Consider the following 18973-nt stretch of genomic DNA (forward strand, 5'->3'; position numbering starts at 1 on the left):
CACACCTACAGAAGGGAGCTAATAACAGTAGCCCAGGATGGCTGTAAGGACAAATATGTGAGAGCATGCCAAGCCCCTGCCCAGTGCTTTCTCCTCATCTCTCTTCCCCCTCTGTTCATAATTCCATCTTCACTTCTGTCTCATTGAGCCCATAGAACTTGTCTCTTTTTCTTGTTTATTCTCAAACAGTTTAACAAAGGTTGCTGACTAAGGCTGACTGCCCACCCCCACCCTCCAGACTGGGTCATTGCCCACCTCTCAGGTCTCTCCAGAAGTCTTCCCTGGCACCCTTTGCTCCACTTTCTAGAAGGACCTGAACCCCTTTATATTCCCTGACACCACATCCCTCTACCTCTCCCACAGCAGCAGTACTTGAGCCTCCCTCAATGGACACTAAGAATTGGAACCCTTGGCTCTGCTGCCCCCACTACCAGTTTCTATTTCCCTCCCATTCTTGCTCAGCCAAGACCCTTTCAGGAACCCTTCAGTGTTACTCGCCTCTTCCTGCACATCAGGGTAACCTCAGAACTTGCTGCCTTCCTAGGAAGACCTCCTCCCACCTGTGGGAAGCTATCCTCTGTGGACAGAACATTGGTGCTTCTGTATATGTGAGTCCAGAGAAGGTGTGACTTCCACCCCCCTTACCATCCCCCTCTGTAGCTGACTAAGCCACCAAGATCCAGCCAATGTTCCTATACCTGGCCTGAGGGCCAGCTCCCCATCCTGAAAAACTTGTCTGGGTGCCCCCTTGAGGCTGTAGAGCCCAAGGAGCAGGTTGGACAAGATTCCTCTCCAGTCCCTCCCACCCTCAGGACAAAACCAGCCACCCCAAGGGCAGGGCCTCACTTGCCTCAGGAAGCCGCAGCCTTGTCAGCATCCGTTCCAGCTCCCAGCCCAGCTATGGCATCCCTGCTACTCATCCGAATCTTGTCCTTGATCCTGATTCCGCTGGCTGTCCTGGCCCCAGGGGCTGCAGGTCTCTGCCATTTCTGGGGAGGGGCTGGGGTTAGGACAGGAGGCCTCCTGTGCTTTCCAGGGCTCTGAAAGAGGAGCTCATCTGACCAGTTGGGGGTGGGGGGCTGGCGATGACAGTGACCAGACATCAGTCACTGAGCTGAGAACACACTCCCAGTCCTCTTCCAGCCCAGGAGGCAGAGAGGTGTGGAGAAGGGCCCAGGCTGTGGGTAGGGGTAAGTTTGGGCACCCAGGATCTGGAGGCTTGATAGAGTATCCAGCTTCTGCAGCCCAAGCCTGCCACCTGGTGGTCAGACCAGCAAGGGCCTGTGTTCTGCCAGTGGACCACAGAGGACAGACACTGCAGCCTCAGAAAAGTCCTCTGGGGCTGGGGCCAGATCTGATGGTAGAGGAGAAGAATTGAATTCCCCTCTCTCACTTCATTTCCTCTTGGCTCCCCCAGCAGTATTCAACATCTCAAGCCTCTCTGGTCTGCTGTCCCCAGCCCTGACGGAGAGCCTGCTAGTGGCCTTACCCCCCTGTCACCTCACAGGGGCTAATGCCACACTGATGGTCCGGAGAGCCAATGATAGCAAAGGTCTGCTACCCATTCCCAAGGCTGCCCCTAGTCCCTTCCCAGGACATCCCAATCATCCCTTCTCTCATGCATGCCTTCCCGTCAATCCCATTGCTGGGTCTGAACTGTGAATACTGCCCCTTCTCCTTGGGGCCTCCAAAAACTTGACCCTGACTTTCACCCCAAATTTCCTGCTCAGTGGTGAAATCTAGCTTTGTGGTGCCCCCATGCCGTGGGCGAAGAGAGCTGGTGAGTGTGGTGGACAGTGGGGCTGGCTTCACAGTCACCCGGCTCAGTGCATACCAGGTGACAAACCTCGTACCAGGAACCAAATACTAGTAGGTACTAGACCCAGGCCTGGAGCACCTGTGGGAGGGGGTATAGGAAGAGAAGCTGGGTCCTGACATTTGGTGGTAGTAGTGGGATATGGTCAGCATGGGGAAGAGAGTGCGGGCACAACTAAAGAGGTCAAGAATGGGCATCTCCTGGAGGAAGGCACAATGGAGGCACAGTTGTGGGGGGTGAGGGCTGGGCTCCCTTTCCCCCCATGTCCCAGATACTCACTGAGCATTCTCTCTTCTTTCTCTTCCAAACCCCACCACAAAAGCATTTCCTACCTAGTGAAGAAGGGGACATCCACTGAGTCCAGTAGAGAGATCCCATTGTCCACACTTCCTCGTAAGTAATACCCACTCCCTTTCACATCTCAAGGCCCACAGAATCTTCCCTGGCCCTTACCACCCATCCCCCAGCTGCCCCTCCTTGAGCTCCCTTGGCCCCTTGGCTTCTCTCTGTCTTAGTACTGAGCCCTTAGCATTTTGTAAAAAAAAAAAAAATTATTTTATTTATTTTTAGAGAGAGGGGAAGGGAGGGAGAAAGGGAGAGAGAAACATCAATGTGTGGTTGCCTCTCATACACACCCAACTGGGAACCTGGCCTGCAACACAGGCATGTGTCCTGAGTGGGAATCAAACCAGCGACATTTGGATTCACAGATGAGTGTTCAATCCACTGAGCCACACCAGCCAGGGCAGTCCTTGGCATTTTAACTACCTGTTGACTCATCTTGCTGCACTGCTAAACTAAAAGCTCTTTATGGGTAGGGACTGTACCCAAATAATTTCTGTATCCTTAGTGAGTGACATAGGACATGCTTCATGAATGTTTATTTGATGGATGTCTGGATTCCTTGGATGATTTGTTGGAGAGTTGGATAAATAAATAGATGAAAGGATGATGGATGGCTGGATGAGGGGCTTGGATGAGTGCCCAGGCAGGACAGAGCCACTCCTGCCCATAAAGAACTCCCTACTTTCTCTTCTGACAGGAAGGAAGGTGGAATCCATTGGGCTGGGAATGGCCCGGACGGGAGGCATGGTGGTCATCACAGTGCTGCTCTCTGTTGCTATGTTCCTGCTGGTTCTGGGCTTCATCATAGCCCTGGCACTGGGTGCCCGAAAGTGAGACCTGCACTGGGTGGTGGGCTCCTCCAGGAAGTACGGCACCATCTATCTCTCCAGCCTAGAGATTTGCCTTTTGCTCCTGCCATCTCTCTTAAAAAGACTGCCTATTCCTGTCAGTCACTGGTCCTTGGCTCCTTAGGTGCCTTCACCTCCCCTCACTTTCTTTCCTCTGTTCCTCTCCTTGTCCCCTAAGGCCTCACTTTCACCCAACTTTCCCTATTATTTCCCTCACCCCACTCCTGTCAGAATTGATTTTCCTCCCATTTCACCTCTTTAATTGTCCCCAATGACAATTCAAACCCCCTCCCTACCTAGTGACCTAACTTCTTACAATAAAGTTAGATATCACCTCGCTGTGTGTGTTTCCCTTCTGTGGGTTCACTTTGGCCTGAAGCTATAGATTCTGTGTCCAGGCTGGGGGCACTCCCAGTCCCCTCCCTGCCCCATATTGCCAGAGTTGCTTTTCCCAGGAGGCAGAAAGGGGACAGACGAGAAAAGAATCCAGGAGTCAGAGTTCTCAGAGTTCTCAGACCCATACCTGGGCTGTGGTTTTTGCATCCTCCACAGCAGGCCACCCAACTTGGATTAGTGCACCATGCAGGGACCTTGAGGTCATAGGGACTTTGGGTGTGAGGGGGGCACCTGCTGGCAGAGCAAGAGGAAGTGTTGGGGAAAAGATTAGAGGCTCTAACTAGGGAAAGACAGAGTGCCACCAGGATGAGACTAAAGGACAGGGTACTGGGGAGTAGAGGAGTGGAGAATAGTAGGCTCAAGGGGCTCCAGAAGGAGAGAGCAGAAGTAGAATAACCTTGCATGGAGAGGGACAAGAGTGGTAACTGAGGGAAAAGAGCAGTAGTCACCCTCATTCACTTTTGTCCTCTTTAATGTGTGTATTCCTTATAAGGGTCAGTGATCTTTGCATTGCTCTGAAAGTAAAGATTAAAATCTTTGAGGTGACCTTCAAAACCAGCCCTGGTCTCTACACTAACTGCCCCTCAGCTCTCATCATGTTCCCTCCAATGTTCTGTGGTCCCTCTTGCCTCAGGGCCTTTGCACACACAATTCCATTGTCCTGGCCTGCTCTTAAAACTGCCCCACCCCCAACTCCACTCCTATTTGCATAGTTAATTCAGCTTCTTCAAGGAAGCCTTCCCTCACATCTCTCCATTAGGTTGGATGTTCCTAGACTATCTTTCCTGGCAATACTATGGTTTAAAATTATATATTTATATGATTATTCAATTGTCTCCTCCACCAGACTGTGCATTCCCTGAGAGCAGTTGCTTTGCTCATAGGCAACAGTGCCTCTGCTCCACAGGGCCTGGGACATAGGGCCTAGTACTCAATAAATACTAGTTGAATAAGTGAACACACTAACAAATAAACAAGCCCTTAAAGTGAAGGAAGGGGCCAGAAAAGTACCAAAAATGACAATGGAAGAGAAGGAAAACAATACTTATTCACTCCACAAATATTAACTGAGCATTTATTGTATGCCAGGTTCTACTGAAGGTGCTAGGAATAAACTGTGACTTTACTCCTCCCTCATGGAACTTACATGGAATTTAGTGAAAGAGACTCCCAAAAATGTGAGCAAGTACATTAAAAAACTGTGATTAATACTACAAAAAATTAGAGGAGGTGAACATCAGGTCCCTTCTTTGTTTGGGTGCCTACCTGAGCTGAGGCCTGAACAGTGGAGAGGGACCGGGAGAGCCTGCCATGCCCAGAGAATGGTTTGGCTCTGCTTCCCCCACTACCTGCCCCAGCCAGGGAAGGTTTGGGAGCCCAGCATCCCTGTGTTGTGGGAAGTGCTGCACATTAGAATCATCTAAGCAGGGGTGTCAAACCCGCAGTCCACAGGCCACATGTGGCCCAGGATGGCTATGAATGTGGCCCAACACAAAATTGTAAATTTACTTAAAACCTTATTTTTTGCCCATCAGTTTTCATTAGTGTTCGCATATTTAATGTGTGGCCCAAGACAACTCTTCTTCTTCCAGGGTGGCCCAGAGGCACCAAAAGGTTGGACACCCCTGATAGGGGCTTTTTAAACCCTAATGCCCAGGCCCTTGCCAGGTAGCTCAGTTGGTTAGAGCAGCATCCAAATACACCAAGGGTGCAGGTTCAAGCCTGGTGAGGGCACCAGGGCAAGTACAAGGATCACCCAGTAAAGGTGGCATAAGTGGAACAAAAAATTATTGTTTCTTCCTCCCTTCCTCTCTAAAGTCAATAAATATTTAAAAATAAATAAATAAAACCCCAATTCCCAGGCCATATCCCACCCCAGAATCAGAATGAATGGGGGTTGGATCCAGGCATTGGTATTTTTTAGAGATTCCAGATTCCAATGAACAGCAAAGTTTGGAAATTACTGACATAAATAATTTTTAATTATGGTAAAATAAACATAAAATTGACTATTGTAACCACTTTTGAGTGTATAGTTCAGTAGCATTAAGTGCATTCATACTGTTGTGCTATCCACCTGCTATCAAACCTCATCACTGCTATCCACCTCTAGAACTTTTACATCATCCCACACAGAAATTCTATATGCGTTAAACTAGAACTCCCCATCCCTGGCAATCACAGTCTACTTTATGTCTATGAATTTGGCTATTGCAGGTATATCATAAAAACGAAGTCAAACAACATTTCTCCTTTTGTATCTGGTTTATTTCACTCACCATAGTGTTTTCAAGGTTCATCCATGTTGTGGCATGCATCCGAATTTTATTCCTTTTTAAGAATGAATAATTTTCCATTGTATGTATGTATATGCCATATCTTGTTTATCCACTCACCTGTTGATGGACATTTTTTTGTTTCTACCTTTTAGTTATTGTGAGTAATGCTGCTATGAATATGTGTGCACAAATATCTATTCACGTCCGTGCTTTCAATTCTTTTGGGTATGTACCCAGAAGTGGAATGGCTGGATCATATGTTTAATTTTTTAAGGAGTCACCATACTGTTTTCCACAGAGAGTGCACCATTTTACATTCTCACCAGCAATGCACAAGGGTTCTAATTTCTCCACATCCTAGTCAACACATGTTATTTCCTGTGTTTTGTTTGTTTATTTTCAGCATAGCCAACCCAACAGATGCGAAGTGGCATCTCATTGTGGGTTTTCTTTTTTATCCTCACCCAAGGACGTGCTCATTGAGTTTAGAGAATGGGAAAAGAAGGAAGAGAGAGTGAGAGAGAGGGAGAGAGAGAGAGAAACATCAATCAGTTGCCTCTTGGGCAGCCCAGGAATGTGCCCCGACCTGGAATCAAATGCACAAACCTCTGGTTTACTAGATGATGCTGAATCAAGCCACACTGGCAGGGCTCACTGTGATTTTAATTTGCATTTCCCGAATGATCTAATGATTAGTGATGTTGAACATCTTTTTATGTGCTTATTAGACATTTGTATATCTTCTTTGGAGAAATATCTTTGCCCATATTCTTTGCCCATTTAAAAAAAATATTTTTTAAATTTATTTTTAGAGAGAGGAAGAAAGAGAGGGAGAGAAACATCAATGTGTGGTTGCCCCCTGTACACCCCCTACTATGTGGCCCATAACCTAGGCATGTGCCCTGACTGGGAATAGAACCAGCGACCCTTTGGTTCTCAGGTCAGCACTCAGTCTACTAAGCCACGCCAGCCAGGGCTCTTTGCCCATTTTAAAACAGGTTTTGTGTGTGTGTGTGTGTGTGTGTGAATTGTAGGAGTTTTTTGTATTTTCTGGATATCAATCCTTATCAGATATATGATTTGCATCATATTAACATTGTGAAATGGTAGATTAATTTGAAAAGGGCTATAAAAGGGTGGATGCATTACAACATTTTTTTACAAAACAAAAGTGAAACACCTCTAATGAAAAAGATTGCAAAAATATACATCAAAGTGTAATTGACCATTATCTCTGATTTAATACAAAGAATCATTTTTGTTTTATTTTTTCCCTTTGTGCTTTCTATACTTCCCAGTTTTCTGTATCAAACATGCATAGTTTTATAATAAGGGAAAATATCATTACAATTTAATAGTATTAAAGGTAGAGTTCTAGCACACTTTTAAAAAGGAAGCTGTTATTTTCACTATAGTTAAAGCAACATTTATTGAGAGTCTCCTATGTGCCAGGTACTCTTAAAGTTTCTGGTCTTGGAGACCAGCAACAGCAACATAGCATAGGGTGGATGGGCTCTGATGGAGAACGCAGGATACACAAAGGAACCAAAGGGGGCCAGCACATCCACTGGCCAAATCTGGAACAACTTGAGGATTAAAACAAATAATGATAGTAATGAATTATAACCCATTCTAAAAAATAAGAATCCTTTCAGTCCATACTGACAAACAAACAAATATGGGATAAGGAAAAGCTCTTTCTTACAGTAGAATGCCAACTTAGTAAGTAGAAAAAGAATGATAGTTTTTTTTAAATAACCAATTTTTAAAAATATGTTGTTTATTTATTTTTAGAGAGAGGGGAAGGGAAGGAGAAATCATTGGTGTGGGAGAGATACATTGATCCATTGCTGCATGCCACCAACTGGGGAACTGGCCGGCAACCCAGGCATATGCCCTGACTGGGAATCAAATTGGCTACCTTTCAGTTCTAAGGCACTCAATCCACCGAACCACACCAGCCAGTGCTAAAGAATAATTATTTTATATTCATCAAAGTAATGATTGATTCAGGCAGGAATAATAAATGGATGCTAGAATTAGTGGGCCCAAACTAGAGGATCAGGATTTTAGATCAAGGTATCTCCCCAAAATTACTTTTTAATTACAAAAGGGGGAAAAGAGATAGCTACAGTAGAGAAACCTGGTGGATACCACTAAACCAAGTGATTGAAGTTAACATCACTAATGAGAAAATTAACATAATGTGCCTCTTGATGTGATATACTAAGAAGGAAACGTCACTGCTGTGATATTCTTGCCAAAAATCTGTAAACACCAGATAAACATTCACTAAGAGACATTCTACAGAATAAATGGCCCATACTCTTTAAAAATATCAATGTTATAAAAGATTTAAAAGGCTGAGAAACTGCTCCAGTTTGAAAGAGACTAAAGAGATGAACATTAAATGAAAGCCATGAACTTGAGTTGCATCCTAGACCAGAAATTTATGTAAAGGACATTGTTGGGACAATAGGTAAAATTTGAATAGGATTTGTACATTAAACATAGTTTTGAATCAATATTAAGTTTTCTGATTTTGATTAATTTTCTTATTTCTGATTTTCTGGTTATATAAGCCAATATCCTTGTTTTCAGAAAATACAAACTGAAGTATTTATTGGTAAAGAGGCATGATGTCTGCAAATTACTCTTAAACAGCTCAGAAAAAAATAATACGTATGTTTATGTATATAGTGGGAGAAAAATTAAAGTGCGATGTAATGTCAATAATTAGTGTGATCACTGAATTACAAGATTTAGGTATACAGACATTTTTCATAGTATTCTTGGGATTTTTCTGTAAATTTTTAATTATTAAAAACAAAATTTAAAAATATCACCATTTAATCACATCTCCGTGGTGTACTGGTGTACTGCAGATGCGATCTTGGATAAGCTTTAAAATTGATCAGAACTTCTAGAAAGTTAATATACTATCTTGGGATCATTCTTAAACCTTAACCGAATTTACTAAATAAAATAAAACGTTTGTGCAAATGTAGTTTGGGAAGAGAACCTTAGTCCTCTTCCCCCCAGGTACCCAAATCCCAACACAGAAACACAGGGGTTCGAGGGAAGACTTTGTAGAGAGGTACTTAGTTGAGAGTTGAGGCCAGAGGGGATTAAAGGTATCAAAGCTAACTCCTTCAGAGCCGGGCGAAAGTAATTAAATCAGAGCCCTGGTATTTGAGGAAGTGGCTCAGAGGCCTGGCCTCAGTCTGTCCTCTCCCACCCACTGCTGGGCTGGTCTCCTCTCCCTGAAGGTGGACCTGAAGCTTCAACACCTCGACTTCTGGGCCAGCCTCCATGGCCAGGTCCCGGGCCTGCTGGACTGGGACATGGGGAACGAGTGCTTTCTGGCCTTCACGACCACGCACCTGCCCTTAGCAGAGCAGAACCGTGAGCATCTGCATGGGTGGGGAGGGCTGGGGGAGGTTTGGGCGTGTCGGGTGGCGGGAGGGGGGGCTCATGGGAGCAGGAACAGGGCTAGGGGGTTCCCCAGACTTTGACCTCCTCCCCTCCCTAGGCAAGGCCGGGTGATGGCGCAGAGTTTTGCGATCCGCTACTCTCTTTGCGGAACCCCAGCGACCCCTCCCCCACCCCAGGTCCGGGAGCAGTGAGCCTCCCACCTAGACTGCAAGCCTTCGGAAGGCAGCGATCCTCCCTCCTGGCAGGGTGTTTTCAGCTCCAGGCCACCCACCCAGCCCTGTCCCAGTGACTTCTAGGCCTCTTCTGGGCCTTTTCTCCAAGGTGCCTTTTGCCATTTGGCACAGTACTAATTTTTTACTAATTTTTCTCTTAAAAAAAAAAGTAATGATCAGTTTGACTGTGGCTATGTCCGTATCACCTAATACATAGTCTGACACCTAGAGGTGCTCAATATTTGCAGAATGGATGGTTGGCCATCGGGGTCTTTTTTAAAATTTATTTTAAATTTGGACCTCAAGTGCAGAGAATTGAGGTAATCACTTCCCACTTTCTTGGTAAGTTACTGCCATATGTTCCAGCAAAGTGCTTGGATTAACTGTTTTTCCGGCTTCAGTCGCCAACCCCACTTCTATCATCCACACTCCCATGTATTTGCCCCAACTGAGTTAATGTTTTCAGATATGTGTATCTTTGAGAACTGTTTAGCATTGTTTTATATTTATAGGTGACCTTAATTTACATAATGTTCATTTACACCCCCCTTCACATTTTTTTTTCCCCTCTGAGGACTCTTTTTTTTTTTTTTATTGTTATTCAATTACAGTTGTATGCCTTTTCTCCCCATCCCTCCACCCCACCCCAGGTGAACCCACCTCCCTCCCCCCTCTCCAGCCTCCCCCTTGGTTTTGTCCATGTGTCCTTTATAGTAGTTCCTGTAATCCCCTCTACCCACTGTCCCCGCCCCCACCCCCCACCCCCGCCCTGTGAGGACTCTTAATGGTTTGCAGATAGTCCTCTTCTTGCTGTGTCCTCATATGGCGGAGAAAGAGATCACATTGTTTTTGAGAGCCATTCAGATTGCTAAATGTAGATCTGCTTCATCATTTTTGACTATTGTATGCTAATTCTTGCAGTTTAATGCTCCTTACTAATGAAGACCTAAAGTGCCCCAACTCTTTGCCACCATAGTAATGCTGATGAACATTCCAATACCTTCACTGATCCAAGAAATATTCATTGAGCACCTCCAGTTTGGTAGGCACTGTTCTAGACACTCAGGATATATAATGAAAAAACAACCAGGCAAGCTGTCTTGGAGCTTATATTCCACTGGGGACAGATATACGGTCCACATAAAAAAAATCTATCTACTAGTGTGTTATAAGGTAATAACTGAGATGGGGGAAAGGACTTAGTAAGGAAGGCTCAGGAATGGGATAGGGAGCAGGGAAGGTGGTAGCAGCTACAGTTTTAATAGGGTCATCAAGCTGGGCTTCATTGGGAACATAATATTTGAGCAATGAGTTTAAGGAGATGAGATAGTGAACCAAGAAAATAATATTTAGAGGAAAAGTCTCCCAGGCAGCAAGAATAGCCAGTGCAAAAACCCTAAGGAAGGAATGTGGTTGGAGCATTTGAGGAACAGTAAAGAGGCCAGTGAGGTTGGATGAAGATCAACAAAGAAGAGAGTTCACAGGGTGTGGAGCAGACATCAGGAAGAACTGTCTTCCACTTAAAGGACATTGGAGTTGACTTTGAGTAAGGTGAGGCATGGTTGAAAGGTTTTGAGCAGAGGAGAGATACAGTCACTAGATTCATGAGTATGTGCACTGTATAGTTGTTTAGGGTGGCTATTCTTGATTTAATGCTCTGCTATCACTGTCTTGAGATTTTTAATAATTTTTGAACAAGGAGCTTCAGATTTTCATTTTGCATTGGGCCTTGCAAATTATGTAGCTGATCCTGCATAATCTGTATTGTGAAAGTATCACTGCGGCTGCTGTATTGAGGGTACACTGTAGAGATAAAGAAGCTAGGAGCCTAAAAGCCAGGAGGCTAATTAGAAGGCTACATAGTAATTCAGACCAGAGATGATGCTAGACTGGACCACCAGGATGGTAGCAGAGGACATGGTGGGAAGGTAGAACCAGCTAGATTTGCTGATAGATTGGATGTATGGTGTAAGAAAGAGATTAGAGCAGGGGTGTCAAACTCATTTTCAACGGGGGCCACATCAGCCTTGCAGTTGCCTTCAAAGGGCCAAATGTAATTTTAGGACTGTATAAATGTAACTACTCCTTAACTAGGGGCAAGGAGCTTGGCACTGCCGCTGGGTAGAAACAAGGTGGAGGGCCAGATTTGGCCCATGGGCCATGTGTTTGCCACCTGTGCATTAGAGGATGACTCCTCCACGGTTTTTGGCTAACTAAGTGGAAGAATGAAGTTGCTTTCTACTGAGAGAAGCTGTTGGTGGGACAGGTTTAGGGTAGAAAATTAGGAATTCTGTCTGGACATGCTGAGTTGAAATACTTTTTAGATATCCAAGTAAAAATGTTGAATAAGCAAGTAAATATGTATGTCTGGAGTTCTGGGAGAGATGTGGACTACAGATATAAATTTTGAGAATCTTTGGTATAGAGGCATTTAAGGAGTGAGAATAGAGAAGACAGAGAAGGAATAAGGGTGAGCCTTGGGGGCATTCCATTGTAAAGAGATTGGAGAGAAGAGAGATAACCAGCAAAAACTGAGGAAATAATCACTGAGAATCAAAACCGAGATTGTGGAAAACAAGTAAAGAAAGTGTTTTGCTTTGGCGGGTGTGGCTTAGTGGATGTGGCTTAGTGCTGTTTCATTCCCAGTCAGGGCACATGCCTGGGTTGTGTGTCAGGTCCCCAGATGGGGGCGTGCAAGAGACAACAGATGGATGTTTCTCTCTCTCACATGTATGCTTTTGTCCCTTTCTCCCTTCCTTCCCTTCTGTCAAGAAAGAAAGAAAGAAAGAGAGACAGAGAGAGAGAGAGAAAGAGGGAAATTAATTCAAGGAAGGAGTGGTCAGATGAGAAGAATGTTGCTGAGAGATCTGGTAAGAGGTGCACTGACAATTGGATTTAGCAAAACAGATCCTTGATGATATGGTTTTGGTTGAGTGGTGGAGAAAGCCTGATTGGCATAGGTTAAAGAGTAGAAGGAGGGGAAGTAAAGACAGAAAGTATAGGCCATTCTTTCAAGGAGTTCTGCCTCAAAGGAAAGCAAACTGAGATACTGGCCTGGCAAAGAAATTTTTTTAAAAGATTTTATTTATTTATTTTTAGAGGGGAAGGGAAGGAGAAACAGAGGGAGAGGAACATCAATGTGTGGTTGCCTCTCACATGCTCCCCACCCCCCACTGGGGACCCAGTCAGCAACCCAGGCATGTGCCCTGACCGGGAATCAAACCAGCAACCCTTTGGTTTGCAAGCTGGCACTCAATCTACTGAGCCACACCAGCCAGGGCAGAAGTTTTTGTTTTTAATATGAGAGAATTAACAGCATATCTGAATGCTGGTGAGAATGATCCAATAGAGACCAAAAAAGAAAAAAAAAGAAAGAAGTTAACAGGAAAGAAAAGAGAGGATTGTTGAAACATGGTCCTTCAGACGGCATGAGGGCGTCTGTGCCAGAGAAGGAGGGAAGGAGGGAGACAGACAGACGGAGGCTGAAATCACCAATCTGTTGGTTCTGTCACCCTTTTATTGCTCCCAATCACTGGATGTCCTCTCTTCTTTAACCTGGGACCCCATGGTCAAACATGCTTGCTCTCTGGCATACACCCTTCAATTCCTTTGGCTCTACAAAGCTTTGAGGCACTTGCTAGGCCAAACACCAACCCTGATTAAATCCAACTCTAGCAAACAAGTACCCCCAAACCATAGATCAATGAATTGGTGACATCAGTGGTATCAAAGGATAGTTGGGGTTGAGAAGGAGGTAACTGGAAAGATAAGAGGTAATGTGTTTTTATGTGGTACAAAAATGAGGTTATGGAGAGGTTACAGTTACTCATTCAGGTTATGACAGTGAGGGAGACTGTCTAAAGTAAAATGGAAGGCAAGATCTTTGGAGGAGAAGAGTTCAAGAAGCCAGGTTATTTGGAGAATTGTCTATGTATTGAAATAGCCAAGACTTAAGACAAGAGAAGTGTTAGTGACAGTGAGGCAGGAGCTAAACTCCTCTAATCAAGGGGAGTGACTGAGAATTTGGTAGATGAGAGCAACAATGCAGATTAGTATGTAAGTTCCTATATTAACTTGAATATACATACCCATGAGTAGACAGTATAGTAAATTATAATATTGCCTGATTATTTTTCATGGTGGCAGCACCAGTTGATGTCAGTTGTTCAGTGTAGTAAAAAATTCTATTTCTGTCCTGACTGGTATGGCTCAGTTGTTTGGGTGGTGGTTGGGGGTGGGGTTTGGTCCCCAGTCAGGGCACCTTCGAGAAGCAGCCACTATTCTTTCCCTCTCTCTCTCCCTCCCTTCTCCTCTTAAAAAAATTTTTTTTCTGCATCTTTGCCAACACTTGGTATTTTCTGTTTTTATAATTTTTATCAGTTTAATGTAAAGTATTTTATTGTGTTCTTATGTAAGACTGGGCATCGTGTTAGTCATTCAGGTTTCTCCTCCTTGTGAATACTGATTTGTATCCTTTGCCCATTATAGGTTTGTGTAGCCTTTTACTTACTGAGTTGTAGAAGCTATCTGTCTATTAGAGAACTAAGATCTTTATGAGTTAAATTGTTTTTTCTATTGAGTTTTATCAGTTGATTTCTTTTCCTTGTGAGTTTTACAGTGCAGAACCTACTATAATTATTATATCTGTATAAAACATACAGATTACTTTGAGGGTAATTGACATCTTTATAATATGTATTACATGTCGTTGTTTATTTAGGTCTTGTATGTCCTTAAATAGTGATTGTAGGGTTTGAACCTACAATAGGGATTAAATAGGGATTGTAGTGAATGAACCAAACTTTTCCCCTAAAGTCTGGTTCATTCTTTGATGGGTTAACCCCTAGAGACTTTATTACTTTGATTGCTATTGTGAATAGTACCTTTTTCATTTCTTTTTTTTTTTAAAGATGATATTTATTTTTTTAGGGAGAGGGGACGGGAGGAAGAAAGAAAGGAAGAGGAACATGGATATGTGAGAACCATTGACCAGTTGCCTTTCACAAGCCCCCAACCAGGGACCTGGCCTGCAACCCAGGTCTGTGCTCTGATTGGGAATCAGAACCAGCAGCCTTTCAGTCTGCAGGCCGGCACTCAGCCCAATGAGCCACACCAGCCAGGGCTATTTTCCAGTTTCTTAACACTGCTACAGAGTAACACTATTGATTAGTGTGTTGTTCTTATATCCAGCAAACTTCCTTGACTCTTATTGGTCCTAATAATTTGTATATCAATTTTGGGTGGTTTTCTATGTTAACCACTTCTTTGTAAATAATGGTATTTTGGCCTTTTACTTTCCAACTTTTTATCTCTTGCTACTTTTTCCTTTTTTGAATACTGTATTGAACATTAGCAATGTAATGGGCATCCTTTCTAATTACTGAGCTCTCCCATAAGTATATCATCATTTTCCAAGCAAAATCCTAGATTCATTTGTAATATGGTGACACTCATGGGGACAATGAAGAAGACACAAATAGTTCCCTTTATCCCTAACGAGCCAGTGGAGTACCAAACAGATAGCTCTTATATATACTTGAATTACTCTTAGCCCACTATGAATTCATTCATCCAATTAAGGTGAGCTTCTCCCATGTGCCAGGCAGTGAACAAGACAGACCTGGATAGACTCTATTAATTTTAGTAGACTCTATTAATTACAATAACATGGGTGCTATGGGAGTGTTTGGACAGGTGGTCAGAAAAGGCCTGCTTTAGAGAGATGTTTAAACAGAGACATGCTGGGTAAGTAGCAATTACCCATGACAACAGGAAGAAGGAAGAGTGTTTCTGGCAAAGGAAACAGCTTGTGGGAAGGCCTAGGATCTAGAATGTGATCTGTTGGAGATGGGTGAAGAGCCTGGGAGGAATGACTCAACACTGATGACAAGCCAGGGCCTTTTAGACTATCTCAAGAAATATGTGTCTTTAGATTTGGCCCAAGGGCAATGGAAAGCCATCTCCAAGTTTTACACAGCAGGCTGATAAGGTTGGATTAACATTTTAAGATCATTCAAATTGCAATATGATGAGTTAAAGAAACAGACCATTTGGGTTATGGCTTGGACTAGGATGGTAGGACTTGCTGATGCATTGGGTGTGGCTGTATGGGAAAGAGAAGTGTCAAGAATGATTTCCAAGTCTCTGGCCTGAAAAACTGGTTAGATGGTGGTGCCATGTGCTGAAAAAGGAATTTAGGAGGTTAAGGAGCAAGATGGAGCTTAGTTTTAGAAATGCCGTTCAAAGTGCCTGTAGGTTAGCCAAGCAAAGATACCTATGGGGAGTTCTAATTAAGGGCTAGCAGAGAAGTCTGGGCTAGAGATAAAGCTTTGAAAGCCTTAAGTTTATGGATGGTGACTGAAGCCACAGGCATTGATCAGATCATTCGGGAACAGTATATGTATAGTGTGAGAAGAGAAGAATGCAGAGGTGAATGAGAAGGTCAGAGAAGTAAGGAGAAAACTAGTGCAATATGGTGCCATAACTCCCCAGGCAGAGCCCACAGCCCTATCCCAGAGAAGCTTCAAGGACCAGTCTACTGGCACCTCAGTGGAAATCCTAGGATGTTTTGATTCTCTTTTGTCTTTCTTTTTGCCAGTTGCCAGATATAAACTCCATATAATTGAGCCACCAAAACTACCTGTAGGGAAAACACCCAACCCTGATAAAGATGGTGAGTAGTGGGGAGTGAGTTGTCTGACATGGATGGTCTTGTGGCCTGGTCTGGACACCCAAAGTCCAGTGAGCTATGGAACACAATCTTTTTTTCTCTGCATAGGTCCAGATATTGAGCCCAACCTGTGGATGTGGGTAAACCCCAACATCGTGTTTCCCCCTGGAAAGCTGGAGGTCCCAGAATCTAGTAAAGGGGAGGATCTGACAAGCAGACTCCCCTGCCCTCAGCCAGCCCCCAGAGAGGAAGACTTTGCCAACTGCTCAGAGGCCAAAGTCATGGAGTCACTGCCACCTTCCTCCAGAGAGCAGTCTTTCCCTTGGAAGCAGTTTGCTTCTTCCCCCAGCAACTGGGAGGTAGGAATTTCTGGGGTTGTAGGCAGGGAGGGCATAGTGATGATGCATCAGAGAGTTCTGGGGGTTTTTTTGTTTTTTGTTTTTTGTTTTTTTTAGGGATAACAAAGGGTCAATGGATTCAGAAATTAGCTGTGCCCTTGGGTTGGGGAGCAGTCCAGATGGTGGCCCTAAACCACTACCCCTTCCTGCCACTGCACTCCTGGAGTAGAAGCTGTGGAGTCAGGACAAGTTCCTACTCTGTGCTCCTCTAGCTCACAGAAGAGGAGGCGGCTAAGGACCAGGATGGCCGCTCCTGTGTGACTCTCCCATCCCCTCACAAAAGGGCCCCCCTCCAGAGTCGGCTTCTGCAAAGCAACAGCCAGGAGAGGGGGCTCTGGTCCCGGCCCCCTCTCAATTACTTCCATCTAATCGCACTGGCATTAAGAAACAGTTCCCCCTGTGGCCTCAACGTGCAACAGATCTACAGTTTCACTCGGTACCTGCTGGGGATGGGGAGTGGGGGGGGGGGGTGGGGGGGGAGGTGGGGGGGGTGTGAGGAGGGGGAAGGGAGGGGTCAAGGCCCTTGTTCCAAAATCTTCCAATCTGCCCCAACCCTTGGCTGCTGCCTCAGTTTTACCATCCGGATGAGAGGTAAGTGTATTCCTAATTCTCCTTTCCCAGGCATTGGTTCTGGATTGTCCCTGAATGTGTGTCAACACATCACATGTACAGGAAGATATCCACCTCCACCCCCATTCACATTAGAAAAGCCTAATCTCTTTATATTTTAGTTCTTTAAAACATAAATTCACCTGGGTGATAAATTCTCCCACCTTCCTTCTCAAGATTATCTAAAATAAAGTCTAGTTTCCCATGCTTTCCCTTTGGGCTGTGCTGTGTGGCAAAGCTCCCTGTAACCCTAGGGGTACCCAATTGCGAAGGGATTTACGTTTAGCTTTGGTAGTCAAGTACGCATGAGTATGAGGAGTTTCTCAGACCTTTTTCCTGTATCAGAAGTCTCCGAATATTAATCCTCAAGTGGTATCCTTTCTTGACCAGGATTCCTTTTACAGGAGTTGGCTGGCCTAGTTTATGCTTGGCTCCTGGGAGGATGATGAGCCTAGGAATGGGGGCAATAAGCTGAGTTTAAAAGATGAGAGTTTGTACAAGCAATGCACCAGGTGGAGCTTTTGCCACATGCTCAATCAGCAAAAGAGCAGTTTAGGCCAACTTGTCACTCTCCACCTGGAGAGAAGGGCTGTGGTTCCTGGCCCCTGGGGGAGAACATACTCAAGGATACAACATCTGCAAAGGAAGCCATGCCTTTCCTTACCATTCCTCCCTGTCCACAGACAACATTTCCCCTTTTTCCGGACGGCTCCGGAGGGTTGGAAGAATACCATCCGTCACAATCTCTGTTTCCGAGACAGCTTTGAGAAAGTGCCAGTCAGCATGCGGGGTGGGGCTAGCCCATGGCCTCGATCCTGCCTCTGGAAGTTGACTGAGGAGGGACACCGCCGCTTTGAGGAGGAGGCCCGAGCCTTGGCCTCCTCTCAGCTGGAAAGTATCCAACAGTGCATGAGCCAGCCAGGTGTGAGGCCCTGTCATATGGTGGGAGGTGGGCAAGAGGAGGGGACCTGAAGATCCTGACCTAAGGCTGAATGTGCAAGGAAGGACCTGGGCCACATTTGGGGGTGGTTACCTTATGTAGGAAGGGGGGAAGAGGACAGCAGTGGTCTGAGACCCTGGGGTGATGCCTGCCTAAGGTGGGAACCCACACACAATCATGGGACTTGAGGTATAGGGAGTTGATAGAGAAACAACTAAGGTGCATTGGGCCTACACACATTCTAGCAGCCTAGGGAAATGGTGACCACACAATGTCAGAAGCATGGTTTGAGAGGTTATGTGCAAAAAGGGCTTTTTCTTTTCCTGGACACCAGCTGGCATGTGGGCCTTAAGACAGAAGAACATCTGCTGTGACAGGGCATTCCAGGCTTATGGAACAGCAAATGCAAAGGGCAGATAAATTCCTTTAACTCTCTTTTCTTACAGATGTGATGCCCTTCCTCTTTGACCTTTAAATCCAACAAGTGAGAGTCAGCCCATGCCTTATTAAAGTTACCTGCAGCAGCCTGCTGTGTGTATGTGTGTGGTTTCTGAGGATGGGAGAGAGGGCAGAGGTGGAGATCAACTCTGAGGTTATAAATGGGATGCCCTCAGAGCTGATGGATGCACCAGAGGCAATGGGGCAGTTTCCTGGTGTGCAGCAGAGGGATTCCATACTCTCCTCAAAGGAAGAAAATACTCAGTCCTCTTTTGGATCCTGGAGCAAGTCCCACTTTTCTGGGTTATAAGGATAGTTTTGGGAAATGCTAGCTTGTAGCAGCCAACCCTGCAAAAAGCCCAAAGAAGCAGCACCCAATAGCCTTTATTTCCTGTCCACTTATTTACTCCTTAATCCTTTGCAGTCTGTCTCACTGGAAATCTGACTGCCCCCTGTATGGTCTCTGAAACATGGTATTCCTGAAAAGCATGATCCATGGACTACCAGACCAAAATCTCTACCTTTGAAGAAAGACCCTTTTTTGTTTGATTTGCACATTTTGGTAACATACAAAATCCCAACTTAGT

The 18973-nt window shown here is 44.9% G+C and overlaps 2 protein-coding genes and 1 long non-coding RNA gene across 4 annotated transcripts in view; 2 read left to right on the forward strand and 1 right to left on the reverse strand.

Moving 5' to 3' along the window:
* LOC123480793 (uncharacterized) overlaps positions 1-18973 on the reverse strand; it is a 57172-nt gene that overhangs the window by 23672 nt on the left and 14527 nt on the right. The window lies entirely within an intron of this gene.
* Positions 845-3312, forward strand: UPK2 (uroplakin 2). Of its 2 annotated transcripts, none has more exons than XM_024570951.3 (5): positions 845-976; positions 1421-1552; positions 1731-1869; positions 2139-2209; positions 2859-3312. In XM_024570951.3, exons 1-5 carry the CDS (start codon positions 901-903, stop codon positions 2993-2995), a joined length of 555 nt encoding a protein of 184 aa, XP_024426719.1. In that variant the 5' UTR covers positions 845-900; the 3' UTR covers positions 2996-3312. The 2 variants fall into 2 exon arrangements, with proteins under 2 accessions (XP_024426719.1, XP_045059899.1); XM_045203964.2 differs by having other exon boundaries at positions 866-976; positions 1418-1552.
* Positions 8947-18465, forward strand: FOXR1 (forkhead box R1). Its single transcript, XM_024570950.1, has 6 exons — positions 8947-9089; positions 15930-16004; positions 16110-16360; positions 16612-16835; positions 17692-17930; positions 18395-18465. The coding sequence occupies exons 1-6, from the start codon at positions 9029-9031 to the stop codon at positions 18421-18423; spliced, it is 879 nt and encodes a 292-aa protein (XP_024426718.1). The 5' UTR covers positions 8947-9028; the 3' UTR covers positions 18424-18465.

The sequence above is a fragment of the Desmodus rotundus genome, chromosome 5 (assembly GCF_022682495.2).
Source record: "Desmodus rotundus isolate HL8 chromosome 5, HLdesRot8A.1, whole genome shotgun sequence".
Taxonomy (NCBI): Eukaryota; Metazoa; Chordata; class Mammalia; order Chiroptera; family Phyllostomidae; genus Desmodus; species Desmodus rotundus.